Source organism: Egretta garzetta, unplaced genomic scaffold (genome assembly GCF_000687185.1).
Source record: "Egretta garzetta isolate BGI_Z169 unplaced genomic scaffold, ASM68718v1 scaffold976, whole genome shotgun sequence".
NCBI lineage: Eukaryota > Metazoa > Chordata > Aves > Pelecaniformes > Ardeidae > Egretta > Egretta garzetta.
Window position 1 is genome coordinate 100,864 of NW_009260085.1, and position 27,819 is coordinate 128,682.

The 27,819-nt window shown below is 38.6% G+C and overlaps 1 protein-coding gene across 1 annotated transcript in view; it reads left to right on the forward strand.

Annotated features, from left to right (window-relative positions):
- The first annotated feature begins 265 nt into the window (after nucleotides 1–265).
- SYT9 (synaptotagmin 9) overlaps nucleotides 266–27,819 on the forward strand; it is a 34,946-nt gene continuing 7,392 nt past the window's right edge. The window contains exons 1-3 of the mRNA XM_009641358.1: nucleotides 266–386; nucleotides 2,637–2,988; nucleotides 5,890–6,436. Of these exons, the coding sequence (XP_009639653.1) occupies nucleotides 266–386; nucleotides 2,637–2,988; nucleotides 5,890–6,436 (1,020 nt within the window). The remainder of the gene's footprint in view (nucleotides 387–2,636; nucleotides 2,989–5,889; nucleotides 6,437–27,819) is intronic.

Consider the following 27,819-nt stretch of genomic DNA (forward strand, 5'->3'; position numbering starts at 1 on the left):
AGAGTGAATTGAGAAGCAGCTGGATTTTTGAGGAACGCTTTCTGTGCTGCAGATTTCTGATTTTGTAAGGACAAACAAGTAAAGACTTAGCCTGCTCTCGTTACAAAGCAGAGGAAATCACTGGCATCAGATGAGTACTGCTACCACATGGGAATACAGATAAACAGGCTTAGAAAAACTGAGACATCTGGAAAAATAGAGTAAAAATTATACACAGAATACAGTATGTAACCATACAAATGGCTAATGTAAAAGCAGCTCCGGGATGCAGCCAAAAGTCTCTTCACTTGGGACTGCGCTCACCCCAGTGGTTCACGCTGGATCTGCCCAGTTGCTGAAAACCACCAGCCAGGTGAGCAGTATTGGAAAATTGCTGTCCAAAAAAGGTAACAGTTCAGAGCACTGCCCTTTAGCCCCACTGTCTTTCACAGAAGTAAGAGGTACATGACTGTCCCTTTTCCATGCACAGAAACAAAAATTTCACACAAACGTGGTTCCTAAGGAGTCAGAAAGAAGTAAAACCAAGATGATGAAAAGTAATCCCTTCTTATTCTGTGACTTGGCAAGTTACCTGAATTGTTCATTACCCAGATGCTCTGAAAGTAAGCTGTGAGTTAAGGGTTCTCAGTGTTATGCTATTAAATGCAGAGGTATATAATTAAAGCCCTTCAAACTCTCCAAATGAAAAGTAGTTCATATTGCTCTCGTATTTTTTCTCATGATGTCAGTTCTCTAGATGACTGTGTCCTCTGCTGAAGTCATCCTCGAGGTAGGGTACTGTTGGTCTACCTGTCAAATTGTTCCTCACCTTCACACATCCTTGGCATTGGGCAGTCTGCAGTTCTCACCTTGTAATCTGGCTGGTTCTGACAACTCCCAGTTTCTCATTTCTTTCAATGCTAGATCATTTATTTGAATCAGTTCTTTGAAAAAGTGACCTTTTTGCAGACCTCTGATGTATTTCTTCCTTCTCCTCCAGGGAATCCAAGACAAATTGCTTTATTCTGAAGGTCTTCTTTTACTACTGCATCCCAGTTCCTCTGCTTTTTAATCAAACAGATTTTCCTCTGCGTCCACTGCCAGATTTGTTTACCAGTAAATATTCCAAAAACATCAAGACACACCATTCTACTTTCTCCCAAATTGCCTTTTATGCATGGGAGGCATTTCTTTAATTAATTTCAGCTCTGAAACTCTTTGCTATAATTCTAAACAGCTGCTGTGCTGTCCCCACTGTTAATGAGTTTTGTCTTCATATGACTGGGAGAAGGACAGAAAGGGGCCATGCTGGCTAAAATTGTTTAAAATTGGTTTTCAGCATGCAGAATAGACTGGACAGCTCCTGCGTGAGACTGATTGTAGTGTCACTCCCCCCTCTGCAGAAATGCAGTCTGTCTGGCTAGGGAGGATGAGACTCACAGCAGGGGCAGAAGGTATTGACTTTTCCACTTAAAAAAACTTTTTTTTTTTTCCAAATTTACAGAGGCTGTTCCATCTGAATTGTCAGTGTTAAATAATTGTCCTAGTAGGAGCAGTACATTTCAACCTCATGCCATCCTTTGAAAATTTAGGCTAGCTGTTAGACAGAGAGATGCAGCCTGACATTCTGAACCTCCACGCAGTGTGAAAAATTGCTTTGATAAGGTTGTGTTTATAATTTGAGGCAGTAAAATAGAATTCTTACTGATTGTGTGTAAGGCATGATGTATTGTGTAATCCACAGAGAAACTAATTTCAAAAACACTGTAACCATAAAACCAGCTGTTCCACTGAGTCATTTTCCCAATGTGCAACTTATAACAAAGCAAAACAGAGAAAAAGTCTCTCCCAGTTGTAACTTACTTGTGTTGATATGATTATGGGGTAGAATAATGCTAGCAGTGTGGGGAGAAACAACAGAAAACTCATCTCCACATTCCTTTTATGCCAGAAGTTTGGAAACAGGAAGAGCCTTCGGAGTTAAAACCAAGAAAAACCTGAGTTTTGAAGAGATATTGGTACCTAAACTAAATGATGAACAGCAAGATGCGTCTTAATAGTCAAAAATAATTTCAAAGAGAGAGTGAGTCTGGGATTAGAAGGAATGGAATTGAAGTGATAGAACAAGATACTTCAGTTAAATACCTAAAAAAAAAAAAATCATGCCACGTTTGTGCATGTGTGCATATGTTCATGGTTGTTCTATAAGTATAATACAGTCTCTGGAAGAGATAGTAAGATCTAGTAAAGGAGGTGGAAGAAACTGCACTACATAAAAGGAAAATAAAGAAAAAACCAAAATGTACTGCAGGCATTACTCTTTCGTCAGTAGAAAGTTGAGTGAACAAGTGAACAGCCCTTTTCATATTTAGGATGACCCTCCATCCCACCCAGGAGGGAAATTATAAACTAAGTTCCATAAGGATGAGCCTTATACTGAATTCCAAACAAGATTAAATATTTTTTCTTGGGGGAAAAAAAAAAAAAAAGAATAGAACATTGAGTGTGTTTCTATTATATGACTGTTGCAGGGACCAGAATGTAATTTTTGTAGACCTGCAATCCAGAGATGTTTACTTCCCATATTGTATGCCCTGGAGATGCAGAGCTCCAAAAAGCACAAAGATGTGACATGCATGTGTTTTTCTTGTTTACAGATATCTCAATAAGCTTGCTCTCCCTAGTTGTCACAGCCTGTGGTCTCGCTCTGTTTGGTGTCTCTCTGTTCGTGTCCTGGAAGCTTTGTTGGATCCCTTGGCGAGAGCGTGGTCTGCCATTTGGCAACAAAGACAACAAACAAGAATCACTGAACTACACAGATACAGAGACCAATGACCATGACTACAGTGAGGATTATCTGGGTCAGCCGACAGCCTATCCGGAGTCCTCCATGAAGATCAGCCACACCTCCCCTGATATTCCATTAGATGCTCAGGCAGGAACGAAGGAGAACTGCGTACACAATGTGCGAATGCATCGTCAGATCACTGAACCAACCTCTTCTGCTCGGTCAGTAACTCCAATTTCTCTCTGCTTTTAATGAATACAGGTACAGTCAGAAGAGCACAGCTTGATTATCCAGTACACTGATCTATTAAAAATGCATAGTTTACTTTCCACAGTCTTAAAAAAAAAAAAAAATTACACATAAATTATTCTTTGAGGTGCACAGACCTCTTAGGTTGAAAGGACAGGATCACAATGCTATTCCAGTTTTCTATCAACTACTGTCTCGTTTGTGCCTCTCCCTCAGAAGCTGGACAACACAGAGCACTGTGTGTCCCTTAAAGCAGCAGAACAGCCTACATTTAGCTTGTAAAGCATATTCATTTGCACTTAGCACTGATGCTGAACACTCAAAGATTTTTGGAACAGCCAAAGAAGAAAAGTAGGGCAAGCTAATGAAACACTTGCAAGAGTTAGAAATAGGATTAAAAATCATATATTTTAGCCACAATCATGACTGTGTGGGGAAAAGTGACTGAAGAAGAATCCATGAGGTCTCCCAGGGAACTGGAGAACCAGTACAGGAGGAAAGAGGGAGGGTGAGAGTATGTGCAGGGGCAGGTGATAAAAGGATTATGTTTCACACAGTAAGAAAAAGGATCAGCATGTGAAGAGCCAGTAAATTTCTGAGTTGAAGCAGATGCACGTCAGCTGGAGAAGGTACAGCACTAGCCCAACTGCTCTTTGCTAGCCTCCTTTCTGGCCATCGGGGAAACCAAGTTTAGCCAAGACTCTTGCCTGCACATATCATCTTACCTGAACCTGGGCAAGATGACAGCAGCTGGCAGCCAGTTCAGGCTGCCAGTTGTCCAAAACATGCCTCAGAAAGAATTTGAGAAGTTCCCAGAACATTATTAATGCTATGCAGCAAAAGCTCCAGGTGCCCTTCCTCCTTAGATTAGCCTAAGAATGGCTTGGGCTTATATTGCTGTAGGAATCTATGGGGAGGTCAAAGACATAATTATGGATAATGAAACTTGCCCTGCCATATACAAGGTTGAATTCCAGCTAAGGACTAATAGTCCAGAAGTACAGTACAGGCCTGGTGCTGCTGTGTTTTCATACTGCTGGGAAATACGCATGTCATGAGATTCATTAACAACAGAAGATTCATATCCAACATCTAACGCCAAGAGCTCTTACATGTGTCTTCAATACTGTGAAAGTATTGAGTCTGATACAGGTTTTGCTACAGCAGGGCAGCAATTCTGGTACTTAAACAAATGACATATTCACAGCATAGTCATCTCACAAGAAGCAGCAGTAATCCCAATCCGTAAAAGAACTTGCCTCAGCATCGTCAGTGCATGGACAATGTCTTCATTCCTGTGTTTCTCTGGAGACCTTTTTTCTGGCAACTGTTCCCAGTCTGGCTCTCTCCAGCAGGTGTTAGAGTAGCTCTCTGTCCACAAGGGTATGGCTTGTCCACCCCTGCCCTATACTGTTTGCTGATACAGGCTTTGCTCTCCTTCATTGTCCCTTACTTTTGCCCAGGTCTTCTCCAAAAGTCTCTTTCACTGAACAGGAGGGGCCCATCTGCCTTGTCCACCTTTGCTGCTTTCTGGCATAACTGGGTAGCCAGCTGTGGCTTTCCTGTGCGGCCACGGCGACTGGGCACCTGCCCCTGCTGCAATCCTTGTTAAGCTGGCTCTCCAGTACCCTCCTTTTTATTCCTCCCCAGGATATTCTGCACCTCCCACTGTGATGAGGAGCTTAAGGGTTGAGCAATATAAATCTTTTTTTTTGACATGATAATATTTTATCATGGAAATGAATAATGTGTAGCTATAAAATTATGTATTTATTATGCAACAAAAGAAAAAAAATTAGGATGGTATATAAGAGGCTGTTCCTGTTTTAAGCATGCGTAAACATATATTTACAAGGAATGAATGAACAGTGATAGCAGAGGAACTATTGCTGATTGCATTCAACATAAATAGCTTTGGACTAATCCTGTGCTAGCATTTTCCATGTGCTCTTTCTATGTTCAAACACAGCTCGTGGTACTCCCAATACACTGACTGGTTGCTGCATAAGAATATGACAAAAAAGTGGAAACCAGCTCATATAAGATTAAGATTTTACCTAATCCCACTTTCCCATCCCACTACCCTGACAGGGTTCACAAATTTGATTTCTGTTATCATCTCATGAAGTGGAAATTTCAATCACAATAACTGAGTGACTCCAGGTAATAAATTTCACTGGATGGAAGCTAAAAGCAACTTTCTCTCCTCAGAGTAATGAAACTAAAGGAGCTTTTCAGCCAAAGTACCACAGAACTTAATTACATCAGGTATGAGAGAAAAAACAAAACAGTTGTTGGGGTGGTCCACAAACCATTTCAGACCAGAACAGCTCACTTGTAAATGAAGTAGTTGTAGAATTCAACATGTAATTAAAATGCAGAGATGTCAGGAATTGTCCTCCTTTGTCCAGCTTTACCTTAGAACCAGAAATCAGCAAGCTCAGCTGGCATAATAGGCCAGATCCTGCTGCCATTTACATAATGGAACTCATTTCATAGGCATTAATCCAAAGGATTAATTTGAAAATGGTAACTGATAAGAACAGCTACAGTTCTTACCGTATCACATTATACTTGCCAATAAGGCAGGTCCTTTGGATTTGCAATGGCCATGAATTTGCATTTGTTACTTTCTTCAGCCAGGTTGGGAGGGTGCATACCACTAGCTTGCGATACAGGATGGAAAAATATGTGTTATTAGCTGCCTAATGCTGAAGGTGAGCTCTCCTAGCTGTTGAGTATCACACTCAGTAATAATCTGACCTTGGCGTACATTACAAAAACATGTCAAAAGAGAACAGGATCTTTAGTGTGTGCACAGATTCTTGTAATCTTCAACACAATCTATTTCAATTTTTTCATTTTTGCTTAAGGCATAATTCAATCCGAAGACAGCTCAACCTCTCCAACCCTGACTTCAACATCCAGCAGGTTCAGAAACAGGAGCAACTGACGGGGATTGGCCGCATTAAGCCCGAGCTATATAAACAAAGATCCGTGGACACAGATGATGGCCGGAGGAGTAATAGCAAGGCATGTGGAAAACTGAACTTTATTCTGAAATATGATTGTGATTTAGAGCAGCTGATAGTGAAGATACACAAGGCCATCAACCTGCCAGCAAAGGACTTCTCTGGAACTTCAGATCCATATGTGAAGATATATCTGCTTCCTGATAGGAAAACAAAACACCAGACTAAAGTGCACAGAAAGACCCTAAATCCAGTATTTGATGAAGTTTTTTTATTTACTGTCCCATACAATGATCTGAACGCAAGGAAACTCCATTTCTCTGTGTATGACTTTGACAGATTCTCCAGGCATGACTTGATTGGCCAAGTGATAGTGGATAATTTTTTAGATTTGGCAGATTTTCCCAGGGAATGTAATATTTGGAAGGATATTGAGTATGTCACCAATGTAAGTACTATATTTTTTCTTTTTGAGATATTTTTGTTTCTGATTTTAACTCCTTAATCTGATTATAATTTAAATTGTCTGATAAATTTCTGAAGGAAAATATTCTCTCTCTTTTGCAAGCTTTGACCTTAATCCAAGGAAATTCACAGTACATTTTCAGACCTGATTTCTCATTCTTTGGATATATTAAAGAATGTCTTATGTAGGAGATAGTGGGTTTAGTCATTACCCTGCTGAAAGGGTAGAAAAGCTGGAGAATGTTTTTCTCTTAATCTCACTTAATCTAAAACTTACTTAAGGGAATACTGCTTTTCTAATTTTGCCTGTCTTTCTGTGGTTTGCATTATTTGCCACATAAATTACAGCATATGAATCAGCCAGAATGGCAGATTAAAGATTTCTTATGTAGTGATCTTCAGTCCTTCTAGAGACTATATTCTCATAAATTGAGGTAACACCACATCTGTAATCTGGGCAAACAGAGTGCAGACAAATGCTGTCCAAAACGCAAGTGTCATCGGTCAACCTATAAAAATTAAAGCTATAAAAAGTGCAAAGCCAATTAACTATAAAGCCTACACAAACTTAAAAACATAACCACCACTTCAGCACATGTTCCATGAAAGCAATGAAACACACTGGATTGTTTTAACTCTTTGTTTGGCATCACTTTGTTACATAGGGAAATGGGGAATTTATAAATCTATCTTTCTGTTGTCCCAAAGTCTCTGGTATCAAATTCCACTCAGGAATCCCATTAGTGATTAGGTACAAACCCACAAAAATTACTTTTGGAAAAGAAAGAACTTTCTTCTCTTCTCAAAGCATGAGCCAACCTCCTTGTAATGCTACTAAAAATTAATCACGCGCATCCTATGAAGAACAGATCTTCAACGAGAATGATACATTACAGAAATCCACAAAGGTGAAGCTACTGGTGCCAAGAGTCAGTAAATATTTCATTTGCTATGTCAAACCATACTCAAATGGAATGTACACTTTATAGTCAAATAAACCAAACATCATTAACAGTAAGATCAAAGTGGAAGTTCGTTAGACCTCAGTTCAGGAAAGCATTTAAGCATATGCTTAATGTGTAAGAAGTGTAAGAAGCTGATGAAAAGTAGAGGATGTTCTGAGACAAATACTTTCCTGAATTCAGACCCTCACCTTATACATCTGTGGTCTGGTAACATGCCCATATTACAGGCCAAATGGATTGAATCCACTCTTCTGTTTGGAATTTCTTTTTGAAAATTGATACTGTCCTTGTTTTAACTTGATTTCTCAGTGTTCTTAGTCAGCATTACGGATCCGTGCATGGAACATGCTGTGCACCCGCTGCACAATCCTCTTCCACACTAGGATGAAGCTGCAGCAGGAGCACAAGCAGTTCCCCCACTCAAGGTACAGGCGGGGGCACGGACACTCAGTGTTTGAGAGGGATGAACCTGGCTTTCCTGTGAAAAGTTACTGCTCTTCAACTGCAAGGGAAAAGAATCTGACAGAGCAGATGACAGTCATTCTAAGTGAAAGCCTGCCTTCGTACAGCATTAAGTGTCCCAAGCTCAACTTTCCAGTTTTGCAGTCAGCTAATAGTTGAATGCACATGCACACTGGAGTTACTTTGGTACGTACTAGGCCTTTTTCCATGCTTTAACTCAGGCAAAAGATTGGCTCTGGTATTTTCCTTTTAATCACTGCCCCTTTCAAATTTCAAAAGCGATGCAGCATAAAGTTTGTATTCGGATTTTCTGTAATCTCTGAAATTAAATTCAGAGTGAAACATGAATCATGTATTAATTCCTACTAATATTAATTCCTGTGTGAAGTGTAACCCTGTTTATCCAAAGAGAACACATGACCTGCCATCTAGACTTGTCACTGGGTTTCAGCTAACAGAGACCTTTTCAAAGCAAGTGACTCATAGTACATAGGAGACACAACCCAATTTTGGCTAATGTGAGTTCTGAGATAAGAGTATCAGATAAATGAAAGTGTGGAGTACTCAGCTTACTAATTAACATTTCCAAAATTTCAAAGGTTAGAACTTACTCCATAAAGTTATGAGAAACCCTCCAAGCATCATTTAAGAAACCCAAGTTTCAGCACATTTTCTTGTCTGCGTAGCTTAGCTATCTCGCAGACTGACAGCAGAAGCTGAACCCTACGGGCTACACGGTGAAGCTGCTGAAGTGAATATTCCTGTGGCTGCACTCCAAACCAGGCCAGCAGGCAGTATTAGTGAAGCTCTGAAATAAATTTTAGCAAAGTTTTGAGCACTGTTGAGCAGCTTGTGGTTGCAAACAAAAACTGCATCAACTGTAGTAGGTTTTCAACCATTTTATCTTTGAATGACTTCTTGTTTCAAATAATAATTACAAAACAGACAAATGCTGGGCAAACTTACTGAAGGAAATTCACTCAATGTAGATCAAAAATGAGTGCAGCACAGGAGGGAAAAACCAAGGAAACGTACTAGAAAAAGGGAAGGTCCACACAACTACACATGACAAGTTTGCCATACTTTTGAAGAGTACATTCATTTTAATTCCTTGTGCATCTCACTGTGCTGCATAACCAGTGATCCCAAAGGCCTTTATTTTACATTCTGCATTTTATTATGTTCTAATCCAATTTGACACAGTAATATAAAGGAATGTATCAAATCCTTCTCTGCCCAGCAAAATGGCCTACTTCAAGTGAGCCCTGCAGATTATGCCTGAAATGTCAGCTTTACTGCAAACAATGCCATTAAATTGACCTATTATGCCATGTGCTTTTTTCTGTTTTCTAATAACACTGGAAGATTTTTTTTATCCAAAACCAACAGTTTTGATTCTTTGGTCTATAACATCTGCTACTATCCCAGAGTTTGAAGTTATTTCATAACAGAGACGCATGTCAGCATAAAAATTTTCTACACGCTCAAAACCCACAAATCTCCAATATCAAAATGATTGTTCTTCTAATCCCAGGTCCTCTGAGCATAAAATCTCGCTCCTGTAACACTGACACTTTTTCCAACCAGAAAAGAAGCAGTAGTGGGCTGTTTAATGGAAGAAATAATTAAGTGGGTCAACTTTAGATGAACATGAAATGAACTAGATAAGCTTTTTATGTATCTACCAGACAGATTGCACTGGTTTCTGCCTCATCAAGAAAAAAAAGATACTCTTTATTTTTAGGATGGGTTTCAGTAGTTGGTATGTTTTGTTTAGTAGCCTCTAAATTATATTCAAGGGTTTGGGGTGGGGTTTTTTATTTGTTTTTGTAATGTTCATAGACTGATGGCATGTTTTGAAGAGAAAAGAGTTGTTAATATTTCCTCAGTTGCCATCTTCACATTAAAATGTGATCAGGCAAAAATACATGGCTTTGTCACAAAATAAAATAAACAACTATGAAGGACTGGAAGCTGTCAGAAGGTGCTCTTTCAGAAGGTGCTAAGTACCCACTTGCATAACTTGCTGTGCACCTAGAAAGGAAAATATTTTCTGAAGAATTACTTGTTAAACATCATCGGGCAGCTGTAGGGTACAGAGAAGGATTTCTGTCAACTGGAAATCTAGCTCTGGTTCATACTGGCTGTTTGGGTTCTCCAAATGCTCAGCCTTTGCCACTTGCTAAGCAGGTGATCTTTCTAGACAAGAGGAGTATTTAAAAATGGCCTCCACTGAGAGCAGGGGGATAATCGGAGTAAGAAAGAACAGGGTAAATTGCCATTCTTAGCTGTGCCAGCATTTTCCAAAATGACTACTCATTTTAGGAGGCAAATTTGTGACTTTGATCTTATAGTATATATAGCTTTTGAGACTGATCTTTTCAGTTGTCAAATACAGTTGTACTTGACATCTAGGCATGGTACTATGAAAACCGTTCTTTTTCTGAATGTCTAAGCTTTTACATACACTTAAAAAAAAAAATCTTATTCATTACACCCCATTGGCACCTTTGCCTCGTCTTACCCTGAGGTTGAACATCCCAGACTAACCTGTTTTCATGAATCTTTCTATAACATTCTATTCTCAAAGGACATTTAAAACAAGATTTGCAGTGACTATGCACCTAATATTCTAACCTGTAGTTACCATATTGGCTGCTACCATTTATCCTTATCTTGTGGTTCCTCTAAGGCTCTTTGCTGTATTCACTTCCTATGAAGGTATGAAGTAAATTGAAACTCTGGTAAGGGTGAAAGCAGTTGGTCAGATTCAAACCATGGTTTATGCTTTATCTGCAAACAATCAGAGTACTACAAAGGATTCAAGATGTTTGAATCCTTTGTAGAGGTTTGAATGTGGCTATTTTGAAGTACTTCTGTTTTTCTTCCTATCTAAGTCTTGAAGAGTATAGCGTCCAGTCCCCAAAGTTAAAAAACAGGGTACAAAAGGAGAGTGAAAACACAGAAGAAAAATATTTCTGAAAGAAACAGAGAAAAGATTACAGAAAGAAAACCCTGGGTAATACATGTAGAATTTGAGAAGTAACATGTCACAGACTTTAGAGAATATGTATAGTTCACTGAAAACCCAAAAGATAGTTATGGAGAGTTCAAACCTATGAAGAAACACAAGCTGTATATCAAATTATTTACTCTGACACCCAGAAAGAGCCAGCATATGCTAGAAGTTGCAAAGCCAAGAAACTGATTGCATCTGTTTTTAAGAATCTTCAAGCTCTTTTAGGGCATATGTAGCGGCAAGAATACAACACTGTGTCAGCTAATGCTGAATTCCTTTTGCATAGAAGCAGTAAACAAAACCATATTTTATTTTATTTATTTTTTAGTTATACATGCTAGTGTTTTGGCAAAGAGAGTGTTAAAAAGTAGGATGGTTATAAGTATTTGAAATTCTGGATTCTAGAAGTGCAAATTGTTCGCTGATGTTGTTCTCAAGTTTGCCCAAGAAAAAAAGATTTGAGAATTTGTATTTTTAGGCATTTGTGTTGTATAACTGAGATGCAACTGGAATCATAACATCACCAGAAGGAAGTTTCAAGTTCCCTATTTCAGAGATGTTATTGGCAACAACAGTATGTGTGGAAGAGAGACAAAAAGAGACTAAATTATTTCAGTCAGTTGTTTATGGACAGCATAATAAAAGTCTAAAATTTTGAAACCTGACCAAACCCACCAGATTTGCTGCAGTTCAAAACTATTCTGTCCTCAAACTGAAAAAAAAACCTTCCTCAAAGGTTTCACTGCTCAGGACCACTCCTGCTAAGAGGCTGTGAGAAATTTAATTCATGCCAAATGCACATGTGTAAGTGCAGGTCATATTCCTTAGGGCTTACACCCTCAAAACTTGAGGAAAATAAACTTCCTTCTTTGAGAGAAGTAGGTAAATACCATCCCTAATTCACTGAGAGTGGAACAGAATCAGACAAAAAGGATGTGACTTGCTTAAGACATGACACTACTTAATAGCAGAAATGAGACTGAGTCCAGGATGTACAGATTCCTGGCACCAGCCTTAATTCACTCGATGTAGCCATGCTTATCTTCTTCGACAGTGTGCAGATACTGTAGTTGGCAGTAAGTCAACTAAGTCCACCTACTCCACTTTTAAAAAATGTTTAGCTTGTCAAGATGTTTTAGCCAGTATTTCTAAAATTCCTATTTTGGCAAGTTGCTGGCGTTAGGAAAGTGATGGCATTGAGCAAGATTTCAGAAAAGCATTTAAAATGTTTACAATGGTTAACAAAAATTTTTGAGTTAACAGTTTGAGAAGGAACAGAAACAAACCAGATCTCCTGCTCTGTGTATGAATTCAAATCCAAACCGTCCATGTTAAGTGCCATATCTACTTTCTAGGACTGTAGCAGTAAACAGGAAACACTAGGTGATTTTTTTTGTAACACAGAAAACTTATCTGGTATTAACCTGACATTCCATTTGTTTAAAGCAGGTAGGCTTTGGCATCAGGGAGGCAATCTGGACAGGTACCTATTTAATTGATTTGCAAATGCAAGTCTCTAGAAGAGATTTGCAAACCCATGTATCTTGCCCATGTTAAAGCATACTTCAAGTTAAAGGAGCAACAACAATTACTCCATGTCTAGACAAATTAAAGCAGTAAACACAAGTGGTAAGATTCACCTCACTTCAGTTTTAGATTTATTAAAAAAAACCAAAAACCACAACCAAACCCAGAGGTGCTCAAAAAATACAGAAAGCATAATTACCTTCAAGAGGCAGGTCAGTGGATATTTATCTTCTAAGTTGCAGAGGTCACTGTGTTTAATGATTTTTTCTGACTGTTCTTACTTAATCAAATGTACAGAAAAAATAAAAGTCCGCATGTAATGAATCATTTCGTAGTCAAAATATGCTGAAAAGGCATAGAACTTTAATCTTTCAGATTTCTAAGGGCCACCACAGTAAGGATGAAAAAGAAATTAATTAGCCTTCAGCATCAGCACAACAGGTATAGTAGTTATAGTACACTGGAGAACAGCTGCAGCCAGTGTTCTTCCTATGGTTTTTACATTTTTTAATAACCACATATTTAAATGAGTTAATTTTAAAAACTGGGCTTTTCCTTTTGTCTTTTTATGTTTCTTTTTTAATCTAATGATTTTGCTAATTACTTTGTAGGAGGAGATTTGTCAGAAAATATGTTTAAGTGATTAGGAGACAGCACTCGGCTAAACAAAGGACAATTATATGGGGTAGAGATAAAATATTGACGTGTTTTCAGAAAACTTAAAGACATTGGATGCCTAGTTTGGAGCAACTGGGTAACACTGAGAGCAATATTCATTAAAACTTGGGATGGGTCTGAAGTAAAAAAAGAAAAAAGTGAAATGCCTTGAAGAGCACTGAAGTTTGAGCTGCAGCTAGGCTGGTCCCAAGCTTGGCTCTAAAAATGACTTTTCAGTGCAAGTGATTCCTAGCAGCCTGGTAGCCCCACGGGCATGGTCAGAAACAGGATGAATCTTGTAATATCACTGAGCCTCAGCTAACATTTATTGGGGCTTGGGGACTAGTCTCAGAAAATGGTAATTCGGAGAATTGTGTATCGTGTATGTACCCCTTGAAGTTAACAGAACGCAGGAGTAGAGCCATCAGAGTTTCCAAATGAGCTTTTTCAGCCTGGATATTTCTCTACAAAAAATGTACATACAAGCAAACAAACAAAAGAAACAAAGCCAAAACTAAGCAGACGTGTAGTAGAAATGGGACCATTTCAGTTAAAGAATTTAAAAGAAAACGTTCTTGAAAAGTCAGTATTTCGAGAAGACTGAACACCCTTCTATTGCAGTATTTTCAAATATTTTAGAAGTTGAAGTAGGAACAAAACACTGGTTTTTATCAAAGCAAAATGTTTCAAGTCAAGTGAGGGACATTCTGCTTCAAAATGGAACTAGCTCAAAATTCCTTATGAAATTAAAATCCTGGTTACCATGCTGTTTCTCCCCCCACCCATTCAATGCTGCGTATTCTTGACCACCCAATTCTGTCTTTGTCTTAAGCATGTTACCCTGGAGCACCAGCCCCAGACAGCAATGGTGTATGAAGAACACTTTCCTCCACACATTAGCTGCATGCTAAAAGAAGATTAGACCCAGTCCTACGTTCCTGTTTTTCTAGATTACTGGGAGAGACTGTAACTATCCCTCTGCTACCCATCCCCCTTCCGCTTTCTTCTCACCTTCCTCTGCCAATTCTTTTTTTCCAGAAATCTCTCTCTAAACAAGACTCTCAGAGATAGCCTTCAGTGAAACAGCTCACGGTAACATACACACTGCACATAAAGCAAAGCCAAAATGTGATCCCAGTCAGCCAAGCATGTCCTTCCATTATACCATCCAAAATTGTTAGTGGGAGACGCAAACACCAAAAAATTGCTTTATTATTTTCAATTCATAGGCAGCAATTCTTCAAGATGAACAAAGAGCACTCGCACAGCATTAAGGCTAAAATAGCTGTATTAAGATGATCCTGGCTGTAATGATTCTGCACATAATTCGAGATTAGACTGTGCCACAGCCTTTTTTTCTACAGGGTTACATAACTTTCAATTTAAACATGTATTTAGCCAGGCAGGGAAAAAAAATCACTTCGAACACGCATTTAATTATTGAACAGTTTTGGGAATGCTTGCTTTGTCTTTTTTTCTAGCAGAGGGCACAGAAAGCACTTCAATAGCTTATGGATTCATCAAAATTTCTGAAAAATCCTACTCTTTAAATTTAGTTTCAATATTTGGAGCAGAACTTGAAAGTATTCTTCCCTCTGAACATACTGTGCTTATGTGAAAAGCCTCAAGCCATTTTTAGTCTTTAATCCCCACAAGATATCACAGCCATCAGGCATCTTTCTCCGCCAAACAGGGTATTTCAGAGTTTTACAGTTTTCCTCTGTGTACAGTCTGTTTACCCATTTCTCATGTTATTTTCCCATGGTCTTATATTTAAGCAGAAAGTGGACTTTTTTGTTACTGTGTATTATTTACTTAGGGATTAACTGTACCTGTGCTCTGAACTCTTACCAAGACATAGTGGGTATTTGTGCAGGGGATAGCCTAGCTACTTGGGAAGCACCTCCTGCACACCATACCTGACGGGCTGGCATCCCAACACGATCCAAAAGGTGTGCTTGCTGGGGTACAGTCCCCAGGTAAATAGGTACAAAAGAAAGTGCCACTATACACAGGCTCTTCTCACCCAGAGATTTGTCTGTCCTCTTTCAAACCCTCATCAGAGGATGTAACATACCTCGCACTTCAATCATTCAGGATTCCAGGATCTTTCCAGAGTCCTGTTACTGAGGACAAAACATCAACATCTGTACAGAAGGAAGGAATTACTGGACCATAACTGCAGTGCTTTGGAGACATGTTTTTTGTGCTTACAGCCTAAATCATAGAGCTTTTCAAAATTAAGATAAGGCTACACCATTTGCTAAATAATCGCACAAGGGCTCCCTTCAGACCTCCTCGCTGCCTTCATGGGGGTGAAACACTAGAAGTTGCAGCTGAAGTTTGAGCTGACTGGCGGAGAAAGATATAGCTAAGAGTCTAGGAGACTTTTAGAAGATGATCATGTAGTTTGAAAGACATAAAAGATTAAACAAGTGAACTGACATAAATGAGAGTAGAAACTTTAAAAGACACACAATACATTTTGCTAAGATTTGGCTCTATGGTCAACAAGTATAATACCAGATATTATACAGGCCCTGTTTGTCCCTGGGAGGCCTCAGAGAGGCTTTTCTCTCTTCAACCCCCAGCCCTTCAGCACATGAGGTCCACTGCCAAGGCTCCGTAGAAAACCTTGCTCAGATTATAGCAGAAAGATACATGGCTATGCTCTTCCATTCTTTCACTTTGTAAAAAATAGATTACTTGGCAGCCTAACTATCTGAGGGAAGAGGGACAGAAAGGCATCGTTCCTTCATGGCAGTTGAGCTATTTTTCTGAGAGTGGAGCTTAAGAAACAATAGCAGAACCAAGGGACCTATAACCCGACTAAAAGCTTTTTTATCAAAATTTATTAGTCCCAAGTTTACTACCTTTTTACAGCAGAGATCTTAATTTTAACTCACTCATGCATATACATTTCTCTAAACATTCAGAAAGATATATGTGTATTGGGAACAACGTATAAAAAATAGTGTTCCCTGCAAAAATCCAACAGGCCACTGCAACATCGCTTTGTGCTTGCCTGGGTAGGATTAAATGAAAAACACAGGCAAACCTCTGACTTCTGCACCAGTCCTCACAAATGCTGAAAGACCATTTGCAATGCACACCCAAATTCTAGAATTGCAGATATAATAACTTCTGTGGTCAGTCCCACTGAAGTCACTGGAGGTATTCACATGGGTAAATGAAGCATACAGTCCATTTGCAGAGTCTGAGCCTTCCCATGGCTCCCTAGTAGAGACTTAGAATGAGTATTTCGCACCAGGTACTTTGGTGCAGTGGCAGGCTCAAATGACAAGACTGCATTACCAACATCTGTGGTATCATGACATTTGAGATTTGTATAGCTACATGTTTCTGGCACTTTGTTGCTTGATTAAACACCTTGCTCTATTTACTCAAGAAAACAGTAGTCACAAGCTACAGCCTACCTTAGTGAGTGCTTAATCATTCACTACTCCTTTCATCAGACAAACTCAAAATTAAAGCTACATAGACCATCTGGAAGAAGATTTCTGACTAGTGATGGCATCTTGCTTGTGATGGGTAGGGAAGCAGAAAACAACTGACAGCTGGAGGTTTTCACAGTGGATTATGTGAACTATTGGGATAAAATTCCCCACTCGGATTCTTGGGCCAAATCTGGCATCTTAAAAATAGCAGTTTATCACAGCATCGGAAAACATAACCTTGCTTTGTCAGGCAACCAAGTACTAACAGCATAGTACCATGGCTGAAATCCACTGCTCCTCCCACCTACATTCCTTCTTCCATTTCCTGCAGTAAAATTATTTTAACAGGAGCAATGAATAGGAGGTTATCCATACCGTGCAATACCTACTATTTTCTATTCACATAGAAACTGCTACCCAAACACCATGAAAGTTAACAGAGAAGAGCAAAAGAACAATTCCCACACTGTATTTTGTATATTTGTTTTCAGAATTCATAGAACTCTTCATGTGTCTTCTTTATAAAAGCATGCTGGGGCTTTATAAATATTTTTAAAAGCCAGCTGTGGTTTAATCAACCATCTGATCTGCATTACGGTAACTCTTCTGAGCAACCCCAACAATAATATAAATATGTATGCAGTAAAGGGAAAGAAAGCGCGTACAAAAAAGATAGGAAGAAAACAGCAGATTTTGGTTTTGAGTCCCCTGGAGAGTTATTTATGATCATCAGGAAGAAAGGCATCACTTTAAAATAATGAAAACCTTTCAATGCCTGTACTCCACTGAGCACAGAATCTTACAGTAAATGCTAATCTAACAATAAACTTCACTCCATTGGGACTGCAACATTTTATGCAGGCAGAAATTAGTAGTACTGAGGATCTTGACTCTACTGTAAAGTCGGGGAAAGAATTCCCACTGAAGCTCAGGTTTTGTGTATACCCTCTGCTATAGTTTGGAAATAGTATCTTGTAAACAGTACAAAATGACACATGAAATAATGTAAACAAATCACCTGAGATGTACCTCAGAAAATTCACTAGAACAGCTGAACAAGCAAATTACCACCCTTTTATTCCTCTCCGCAAAACAAATACATGACAATGACCTGCTCAACAAAGACTGAAATCTTCTCCCCCTCCTCCAAAATTTGATGGCTAAAATACGAATGAGCTATCAAATGTGGTCCTGGAGAAAACAGACAGAAATCTCTCCATCAGAAATGACCTGAGTTCTGCATCCCTATCTTCAACTTTTGACTGGCTGCAGCAGTCCTAATAGAATGAAAACAGAATAGATTATATTCCCTGGAGGTTTCTGCAATGAGCACCCCTGACCCATTCCTTTTAATAGCTCAGCAGTGTTTTTCATTTGCCAGCTCCCTTTCCAAATTCTTCACTTTATTCAGTATATAGAGTGTCAGCATTCTTGGGAAAGCCATGACAATCACTTCATTTAACAAAAAGCTTTTGTTATAAAACAACATATAAAAAGCTTTTCAAGCTATCTATAACTGTAATACTTTTTTTCATCAACATATAGGTGTTTTTTAAAAACAAACCAGTAGATAGAGCAGTAGATGCTCATTCTCTTCACCCCATCCAGCCACTCACTTCTCAAAAACCTTTCAGTGCTAAAGCAGCACACAAAAAAAAGATACTATCCTTTTCAGACAGTCTTGCTCCAAAAGTTATGAGTCGGGATGGTCAGAGATATCTACGCTAAATTCTTTCAAAATCGTACTTCCTTCCAAAAAATTGAAGTTGGGCCCTTTTAAGCTGTCAAACTGAGTACCCAAAATCATTGAACATTCTGAAAGTAATAGAGTTCTAAAGGGAACTCACCATTTAGGACAAGTCAACTCACAACTTTGATTTCTTCAAAACTATTAGACTGTTTAAATTATAAGCAACTAAACCGAAAATTTGAGAAGGCATCTAAATGACTGTGAGATTAACTGTTTACTAAAACACTCATAGACTTTGTAAAAATGCAACTTTTTTTCCTACCTGTAGGCTAGTACGTGCTTAGTAACACTAGTTATTCTGAATATAAACATAACCAGGTAAAAGTCTGGGCAGCTCACCGGACTGATCTCACACAAATATACATGATGCCATCAGGTAGAGGGTAAAACAAGCCACAGAAAAAAACCACTTTCCTCTCTAGGTACATTTTACATGTAGCATGTGTAAAGTAAAACAAGTTAGAAGAAAAGTCTTCTACGAGGAGGAAGTTCTGTTGACTCACTTTTATGCACTTCAAGCACTAAAGCACTTCTATATTTAGTGAGGTCTTTATCTCACATCTTACATTACCCTCTGCATTCTTCAAGAGAGAAAACGCGCTCACTAAAGTGGTCCTAAAATTGCCTGCAGTACACATCTAAATATAATAGAGGCACAAGCATATCTGATAGAGAACAAGTATTACAGAAAAATAACTGTTATCGCAATCTACACAATCACATCTTCCCCTGCTCACACTGTATAGACACCTGGATGATACATTTGATTTCAGAGTCTGCATTTTCTAAAACAGATTTCTGTCTTCTTCCTTCCCCTTTCTTCAGCTTCCTCACAGTCCTTAGTTTATTTTAAAGCTGTTTTTTTGTACAGCTTCAAAGTAGATGTGGTACTGGATTGGTAAACTGCTTAACAGCTTCAAGAGTAAAATACTCTATTTGTTTGCAAGGCAGGTGAACGATACACAGCAACAGCATACATTTTCCTTCACCGCATCTGCATAGCCTAAGTGTGCTAATGGCAATAGTCCAGAACTGTCTCTGAAGAAAAGAGGGTAGCTGGATTTGCGTGAGCTTTGGGGCAGCATCAGCAGCTAAGATACTGAGAAACACTGCAACATTCCTGGCATTGCTTAAGAGAAGTGGTATAAGTAACCTCTTGTTGCTAGATCACTGCAGATTCCGTGACATTGATTCAGGAGGTGAGTCAGGGAGGTTTGCCCTGAGAGGGTTATATACCAACAGCATATTACACCATCTGCAAATCTTACATAGCAGTCTGTTACAAAATTGTCAGTAGCATCTCTGGGAGGAAACAGAAGAGCCTCCCTTCTCTCCCAGGTTTCTCCCCACCTCGAAAAAGAACCACCAAACCCCCAACTTCTCTCCTGATTCAACTGTAAAGTTTTCTTTGTAGCACAGTTTGAGAAATAAAGGATAAAAGCAATTGTCTTTTTCACACTTCTGGAATGACACTGTCTTGTTATCATTAACTTTGTCATTCTTCCTGTCTCCCTCAATTATTTTAAATCCTTCTGTATTTGAAAACCAGAGAGATTCTAAGGTATAAAAGGAGACAATTTTGCAGTATTGAAGATTTAGGGGGGTTGTCTATTTTTTTTGACATATTTAATACATGTATTTTGTAGGATTAACCTTAGAATCCATGATTATATTCTTCTTACATTTAACTTGCAATTAAAATGGAATTGCTCTGCAAGGACAATCAAAGCAGTACAACTGCACCTTTTCACCCAATCCATTAACAGAATATTGCTAGCAGTGAAGTAGTCTCTTTACCTTGGCTGCCTCACTTTGAAATTTGCAGTGATTTTCTTTTCTATATGACCCATTTAAATAAATTACTAAGTAAATGAAACTTCCATGGAAATCGCTTTACAATTGTTTAAAAGTGGCTAATTGTATAAAGAAGTGTTACTAGTAAAATGCATGTTGTGAAATTTAGTTGTGCTTTCAGTCTAATGGAAGGAATGCTCTCAGACCTGGTTTTAAGCCATAATGATCCCTTTTCACCATTTCTCTTATGTCGATACTTTCTGTGGATGGTGCATTTGAGTCTGGCAGGTGCCAGTGGTACTGCTTGTACAGGTGACAGATCACAAGGCAACCTCCTGTATTTAGTTACACCACTTCATAGTAACCAAGTCCATTTCAAAGGTAACAGGGTTTCGGCATTGGGGAGCTCTAGAAAAAAATCCTACTTTTTACCAGCAAAACCATGAAGTATTCTCAGTAGTTCCTGAACTGAGGGGATACACAATACAAGACGACAGAATTGTCTCTAGAAACACATGGAGAAACTTCAATGATACTTGATCCTTGTCTTTAAAATTACAAGTAAATGACAAGTAAAACCAGGAAAGGTACCTATTTGCAAGAAGAAATAACTTTAAAGCATGATGAAGAAAATCTCTGTGTAACTCTTAGGAAAAAAAAAAAAAGAGAAATAGATTCATAAACCAATGCTTCTTTCCTTACCTGCTAAATGGGCACCAAAGTTAAAGGGAGATGCACACAGAAAATAGTGCCTTAGGTAACCATATAAATGGTAATAATTATTTTAATTGTAATAATTCTTTTATTTCATAATGAGATGAGAAGCCAAAAAGGATCAGAAAGAGAGAAAGAGCACACCAGCATTTTCATTGAACTTGGCTTAGATTTCCAGGTATCACAAGAATTTTAAAATTATTAGATTAATTGCCATACACTGTTCACTAATAGTTATTTTAGTGGTCTATGAAAGGAGCCCATTATAGTCAAGTGGTCAAAATCTAGGGGCAGAGTGCTTCTTTGCTGCCTTTTTACAATGAAGCATGCACCTGTGCTTCTCCAGTTTCTGCATTCATTACACTGGAGCCCTGAGCAGAATGATCCCCTCCAGGTCTTCCCAGGGCACGTACACAGATATGTGTATAGCAGAACACCATATCTTCTCTGCTGAAATTAGACCTGGGATGCAATTAGGCAGCAGATGGCTAAAACCCAACAAGAGAGATTTGATTAAAATAAATAAATAAATAGATAGATAGATTAAACACATCTCAGAGACAAGCTCTGGAATGGCAAGAAAGACACACTACTGCAACATAGTTTGACATTAGCTTTCTAGTTCTCAAGTACACTGTATTCTTTGGACCATTCTGTCTTTCATATCTTCTTCAGAAACAAAATTGTAGAGCAAACTTTTACTTAGACTAAAAGTAGATTCAGATTTATAAAAATGGCCTTTCCTTATTACCCATTTTGTGTACAACCTGCGCTAAGCCTGAGTAGAAAGGAAGTCAGTAGAGAACACCTAATGGAAGTATAATGAATACATTCACAAAACATTATATGTGCTTACGCAGACTGAAAAGAACATCTTTTTCCTATTACTGTGACTCTCTCCATCTTTTTTCAGCACTACCCAGATACTTAAGTTTCTCTCCTTTTCAGAATGATGTGCTCAGAATTCACGATATAAAAGGTGGCTGCTTTACACAACACAAAATGCAAGCACTGAGAATGGCATTCAGTGCTGAGGAAAGGCGAGGAACTGTTAGTAGGGCCCAAAACTTTAATTTCATCTCATTTCAGCAGCATGTCTATATTAGCTTTTTTTAATACAGAATGACCACTCTGTGAGACTTTATCCCTAATCAAGACTCGGTTAGGGCACAAGGGCTGGCTGCCCTCTGGGCTGGGATGCCGGGAGCAGTGGGGGAACCTGGTGCTGCCAGGCAGGACCTTGCCAGCCAGGTCCCATCCCACCGCCCCAAGCAGGGAGCAGGGCAGGCTGAAGAGCTGGGGGGCAGCCCCTGGCATCAACCAGCTCCCTGGGGATAGGCCAAGCCAGGCTGGGAGGTGGGCCCATGGCAGGGCAGGGCAGGTCTGTGGGGACCTGGAGACCAGCACCCTAAGGTGTCACTGGGGCAGGGACCAACAGCCCTGGGCTGGGCTGAAGTGGGGACCTGGGCCATGGGCAGGGTGGGGGGAGGCCCTGGGTGTGGTGAGGGCTAGCAAAGGCCTGGTAGTACCCTCAGGGCCCTGCCATACTGATAGCTTTCAGTCCCCGTCCCCAAACAGTAATTGCGTGGGGTTAGAAGACAGAGCATCTTGCAGTATTTTAGTGAAGCTTTAAGTTCACATGCAGCCATTGTAACTCATGGTAGAGAAAGGCCAATCCATTTGCATACAGATTCAGTTTAAATTGACATTTTCGTTTTAACACACTAGGAAGAAATATTAACAGGCAAGACATTTTGGATCAAAATATTTTGATTAGTTAACTTAATTTTTAAAACCAGTTTCCTCCCTTGCAATTTTTCTTGGATGTATTTGAGATTTTCATTATTGGTGGGATATTGAGATAATTAAACATTACTTTCAACTTATGTCAGAGTGGAAGCAAGAGGTAACTGGCAAATAATTCATGGTAGAAATAATTTTATGCATTAGAATAGATTTGCTGCTTCATTTTCTTCAAGCTCACGTTTGCCTAGAGATAGTGAATGCTTAACATGTAATTTAGCCTCCCCTCTTACGTCAAGCCAGCATTTAGCCTTGAAACCATGAGGGCTTATTTTCTCATCTCTTTCCATCTGTCTGATGTTCATCAAGAGTTTTAAGTCACCCAGGTTAGCCTGTATTGTAAGCTACTGCACACTACAATGCCATTAACCTCTGTTTTTCTTTGGTTTTTCAATCTTGGTTTTTCACAGACAATTGAGGTCTAATCCAAATCAGTTACAGCCTGTTGAAAAGTTATTGGGTTTGACATAACAGATGCTGATGGACATTCATTAAAAGCTTTGGTCCTTACTTCAGGAAACTGCTGCCCATTTTTCCAGATTACACTCTTAGACTGTTTTGTGAAACTTCCCTCTGTGAGGCATCCCCTGTCTGCCTGACCTACTTGTCCTTCCGTTTTTACTGTCTTCACCTAACATCAAAACTGCCAGCTGAAGCTCTCCCTTACCTTTCCTTTCAAGACAACAGTTGCCCTCCAAACATCTATTCCTATATAGAACAGTTTACATTTCATTGCTGTTCCCGAGCTTGTCAACATTTCTAGAGCACCACTGCCTCCTCTGCAGAGAGAAAGGTTTAAGTCAGCTCTGTGTGAAAGTACTCTCCTTTAAAGCTTTGGCATTCTGAAATCAAACCCACCCTCAAGAGGCTTCCCTTTCAAAAGACTTTTGAAGCACAATACTGAAGGTGGCAACCTGTAAACACTGACAAGGTGGGATACACTGAAGTGGGATACACTGGAAGAAAAGGAGGAGCAAATCTGTCCACAGCGCCTCACTTGTAAATTCACATCTTACAGGTTATGACATTTTCATTTTTAAGTATTAGATCAGGAAGATTCAAGGATCTTCTCTAGCTCTCTAGTGTTCCCTATCCTCCCCTCCCCACACGCACACCCACCCCCTGCCTTCCAGTAACAACCAAAATGATAAAAGGCAGCCTGCAATGCCTGGAAAAGAAGAATCAGGGCAGAGTTTTTTTGCATTATTAAACCTATAAAGTTAACTTTGTATTTTGTAGAAAGTGACAAGTCATAAAAGAGTTGCGTGCAACAATAACACTTCAAGAAAACAAAATACTATTCAGAACAGTTTAACTTGCAAGGAGACACTTAAACTTTAATTAGCAACTTCTTTCTCTGACCAACAATGCCATCTAGCAACTTTCTACAGAAGTTTCATTTTCAGAATTACTTATTTCTGGTTTTCCTGTGAAATCAGTTTCTGACACAGCCACACACACATAAACAGGACAAGTACCCCAGCTTTTCCAATCATGTCTCTACTAATCTTCATTAGCTCGATTCAGACTATCTCCCCAGTTCATCAATTTAGTTTCGAACAAATTAAGGCTTTATCTCTATCTCAATAGCAACAGGATAATTCATTAGATTCACTCTTAGGCCCGGATTCAGCAAAACACTTTAGTTGTTGGGAATTGCTAATCTATGTAAAGGATTCAAAGCCAGTAAAATCTATAGGATTTAAGCACATGTTTAAAAATAAGTATGTGTATGAAGTTTATCTTTACCGAATGGAGGCTTTTTTAAAGTAAGGCTCTTATTATAGAATAATTTCTCAAATCTTAAATGACTCCATAAGAACAAATATATTCTGTCAATGCATTTGGATAACTGAGGACAATATGCAGCTAACCAATTGGAAAGGGAGTTTCAGTTAATCACTGCCATCCTATTTATAGGATATAAATTATGACAATGGAGATGCTGGGTCTTGAGAGAGATAAGTACATTGACTGCCTACAGGAAAAGGCCTCTGTCCTTGACTTACTAAGGACATTGTGGCAAGAGCAAGATACACGTATGTTCTTCTTAGACACATTAATTGGGTTGTTCTGAAACATATATGAAGGCAAAAGTCTTATTCTTTGACTCCAGCTACCCACATTCTAAGATATCTTGGCTGACTGGTGCAACATGAAGTCATGTCTGGAGGATCCTCCTTACATGGACTGCAGTGATCTGCCTTACAGAAGAGTACCCATGACACAAGGATGATAGAAACAGGAGAGAAAAAAGCCCAAAAATCTACATCAAAAGATCTCCTGGCTCTAAAGAAGAGATGGAGGATATGCTGTCTGCTGGATGCTTTGCTTTTGATACTGTCTTTATAAAGAAGTTGCCAAGATGTTAGGCAAAACTATGAGTAAGTTAAAATAAGAACATACACTCCCTGAGTTGTTAATCATAGTGGCTCTCTACAACCCAGTCTGCAGGAAGGATTGCTATTCCTTTCAGTCCCTACAAAGCACAGCACAAAGTTGTGGTATTCAGAATTGGTCTGTTGGGCCAGACGTCTGTCCGACTATAAGGTGCTCCAGAATACTTCAGAGAAAAGGTAATAGAAACTCTGTTGTGGTATCATCTTGGCATTACTAATATAAATCCCAATAGAGAAAAATAAAGCTGCATACTTCGTTAAGCAGCAAAGTCGAACTTAGCTGTCAGAGGTTAATTTTTTTTAATCAGAACACAAAACACCTTCTGTTGGCTGGCTGGCCTAAGTATTTACTTTCCCCCTTGTAAGGTTTTCTTGCTTAGACTCTTTTGCTGATGATTCTTTTCACTGTATTAGTCATGCAAGAATCTCTCAGGTCCAGCATTTTTCTCAATGTGCTGAGTAGCAAATGGTAGCAAGCCCATGGAGAGAGTACTAAGGATTCGCATGTGCCCTTGCTTATTCTGCCTTTTTGTGCAGGCTAACTTCTGCATATACACTTAGTGCAGTTGTATAGGCATACAAGGTGATAGCCAGCCTGTGGCTTGACATGAAAATTGTATTGTGTACCCAAAGCAGTATAAAATCCAGAGTGAATTACATTCAAACACTTCAGCTTTCTTATATTCCTTCGCTGTAAAAAAACTACATTTCTGAATTGTTTTTTAATGTTCTTTCCTACTAAGTGAAATCACTCATTTTCTCATGCCTAGGCCTAAAAACTTTTTTACTTATTTGCTTTCATTTTTAAAGAAAACCACAAATAAAAGAAATACAGACAATTAAATGCAAAAAATGGAATCACACTGAGAAAATAATACAATATGCAAATTAACTTAAGACATGAAAAATAGCCTGACATTGATGCATTGAAAGAATAATTGTAAAAGATAGGCCGATTCCCATTTTCCACAAACTTTACTTAATCATATCTCTGCAGATATAGTTTGATTGAGGCATTAATAAATGCCTACTTTACTAGAATTCATTTATTTGATTTAAGATGTCATGAAAATAGAAATTTCCAGTCATATCTTCTCTTTTCATCTTAAAATGTGTAATGAGAAGGCAGCTGGCACTCTTCTAGTCACGTGCAAATTCAATTATAATTAAACATTTCTAAAGAGTTTTTCTCAATATACATTTCTCATACATATAACTCAAAATAAGTCTATGATGAAATAATCAAAACTGTAGAGCTAACTTCATGAGTTCATCATGCTAGGTACTTTAGATTCATAATCATTCCCAAACAGATTAGGGTCTCGAATTTGTTTAGTATTTGCATAATATTTGTGTCCTGGACATGTACCTGAGCTGAATTAACATCTTAGCTCACTCAAAACTGAATTGAGACTTATCAACACAGATGAACAATTTAATAAATGTATATCCCAAAGAGCAGATAGCACTTCTTACTGTATTTTTAATTAATTTAGACTTAACACATATACCTAGTATACTTAAATTATCCTCATCTCAGCAGAGTGAACCCTTTCTAAAATAAATCCCTTTAAAGTTCAAAACCCTTCATTATCAAATATTTGAATGATGTACAGTAAAAATTGTCTTGATATTACAGAAGTATAACTCCATTAATTTCAGTAAAGATTATCAAATAACTAGTAAGATTTTTTTTTTTGGTTTAAAATACAACTAATGAGCCTCAGCTAGGAGGAAAAAAACTCACCAGATAATTTAATGAAATACTGGTAATCAATCCTTGCTGTGCTTCAGAAGCTCAGATGATATAATCTCATTTTGTGAAACCTCTGCTATTTTTCTCTTTTCCTGTGACCTTTGCAGAGACATGTATAACTACTAAAAGAGGTAGTATGTAAAGTTACCATTGCCTGAGCTGTACAGCTCTGACAGAGCAATAAGAATTTATAAAATCTCTAAAATCACTAGTGCCTTGAAAACCTCTTTCAACACTCAGCAACTTTAAAAGAAATAAGCAAGGGCATCACTGCCTGTAAGTGATCCCATTAATGGTAAGTTGATGAGATGCATAAAAATATATCTATCTGAGCACCTCACAACCCATAATTAGCATTATTTTTGCAATGTACTAGAAAAGTAAAAAGTAGTGTCTGTCTTTTTATAGGTGGGGAACTGAGGAACCTGGTATAATTGAGACATATGCTTTAATTAGAATGGCACAGGCAGTGCGTGATAGCAAGCCTATCACAGCTTGTCTGCTCCAGAAATACAAAACACAAGTTTCTGAAGAAATGGGCTCAAAACTTATGATTGCCTAACTCAAGGACAACATATCTTCTTCTAGACCAGAGGCAAAAGCAGAAGGTGTAACCTACAATTTGTCTTGTTTCCTTCCATCCCTTGCTGCCTGTTTTGCATGATTTTACATACCAATTCTCTGCACCTAAATGTATTTATGAGAAGGGAGAGGAGAAATCTGATCCCAAATGTCATCCCCATTTCTCAGAAACTCCCTAACTACCAAGTAACTTACAGGTTTCACTGAGAAGGTTTGATCCACCCTGAGCTTCTTAATGCAGCCTCCAAGGAATCAAAGGTGAAGCCCTTTAAGGACCCATCGATGCAGTCTTCTTTAAGATTACACATCTCCCTGTTTAATATGCTGAGTTATACTCACCTAAGAACCAGCATGGAGCTGTTGACACAGTACTAGGGAGTGATTTATCCTGCAGGCTAATCTCTAATGAAATTACGAATTTTAAAACCTATAAATACTGTGCGACTATAGACTGGCAAGCTATTAACATTACTATTGGAA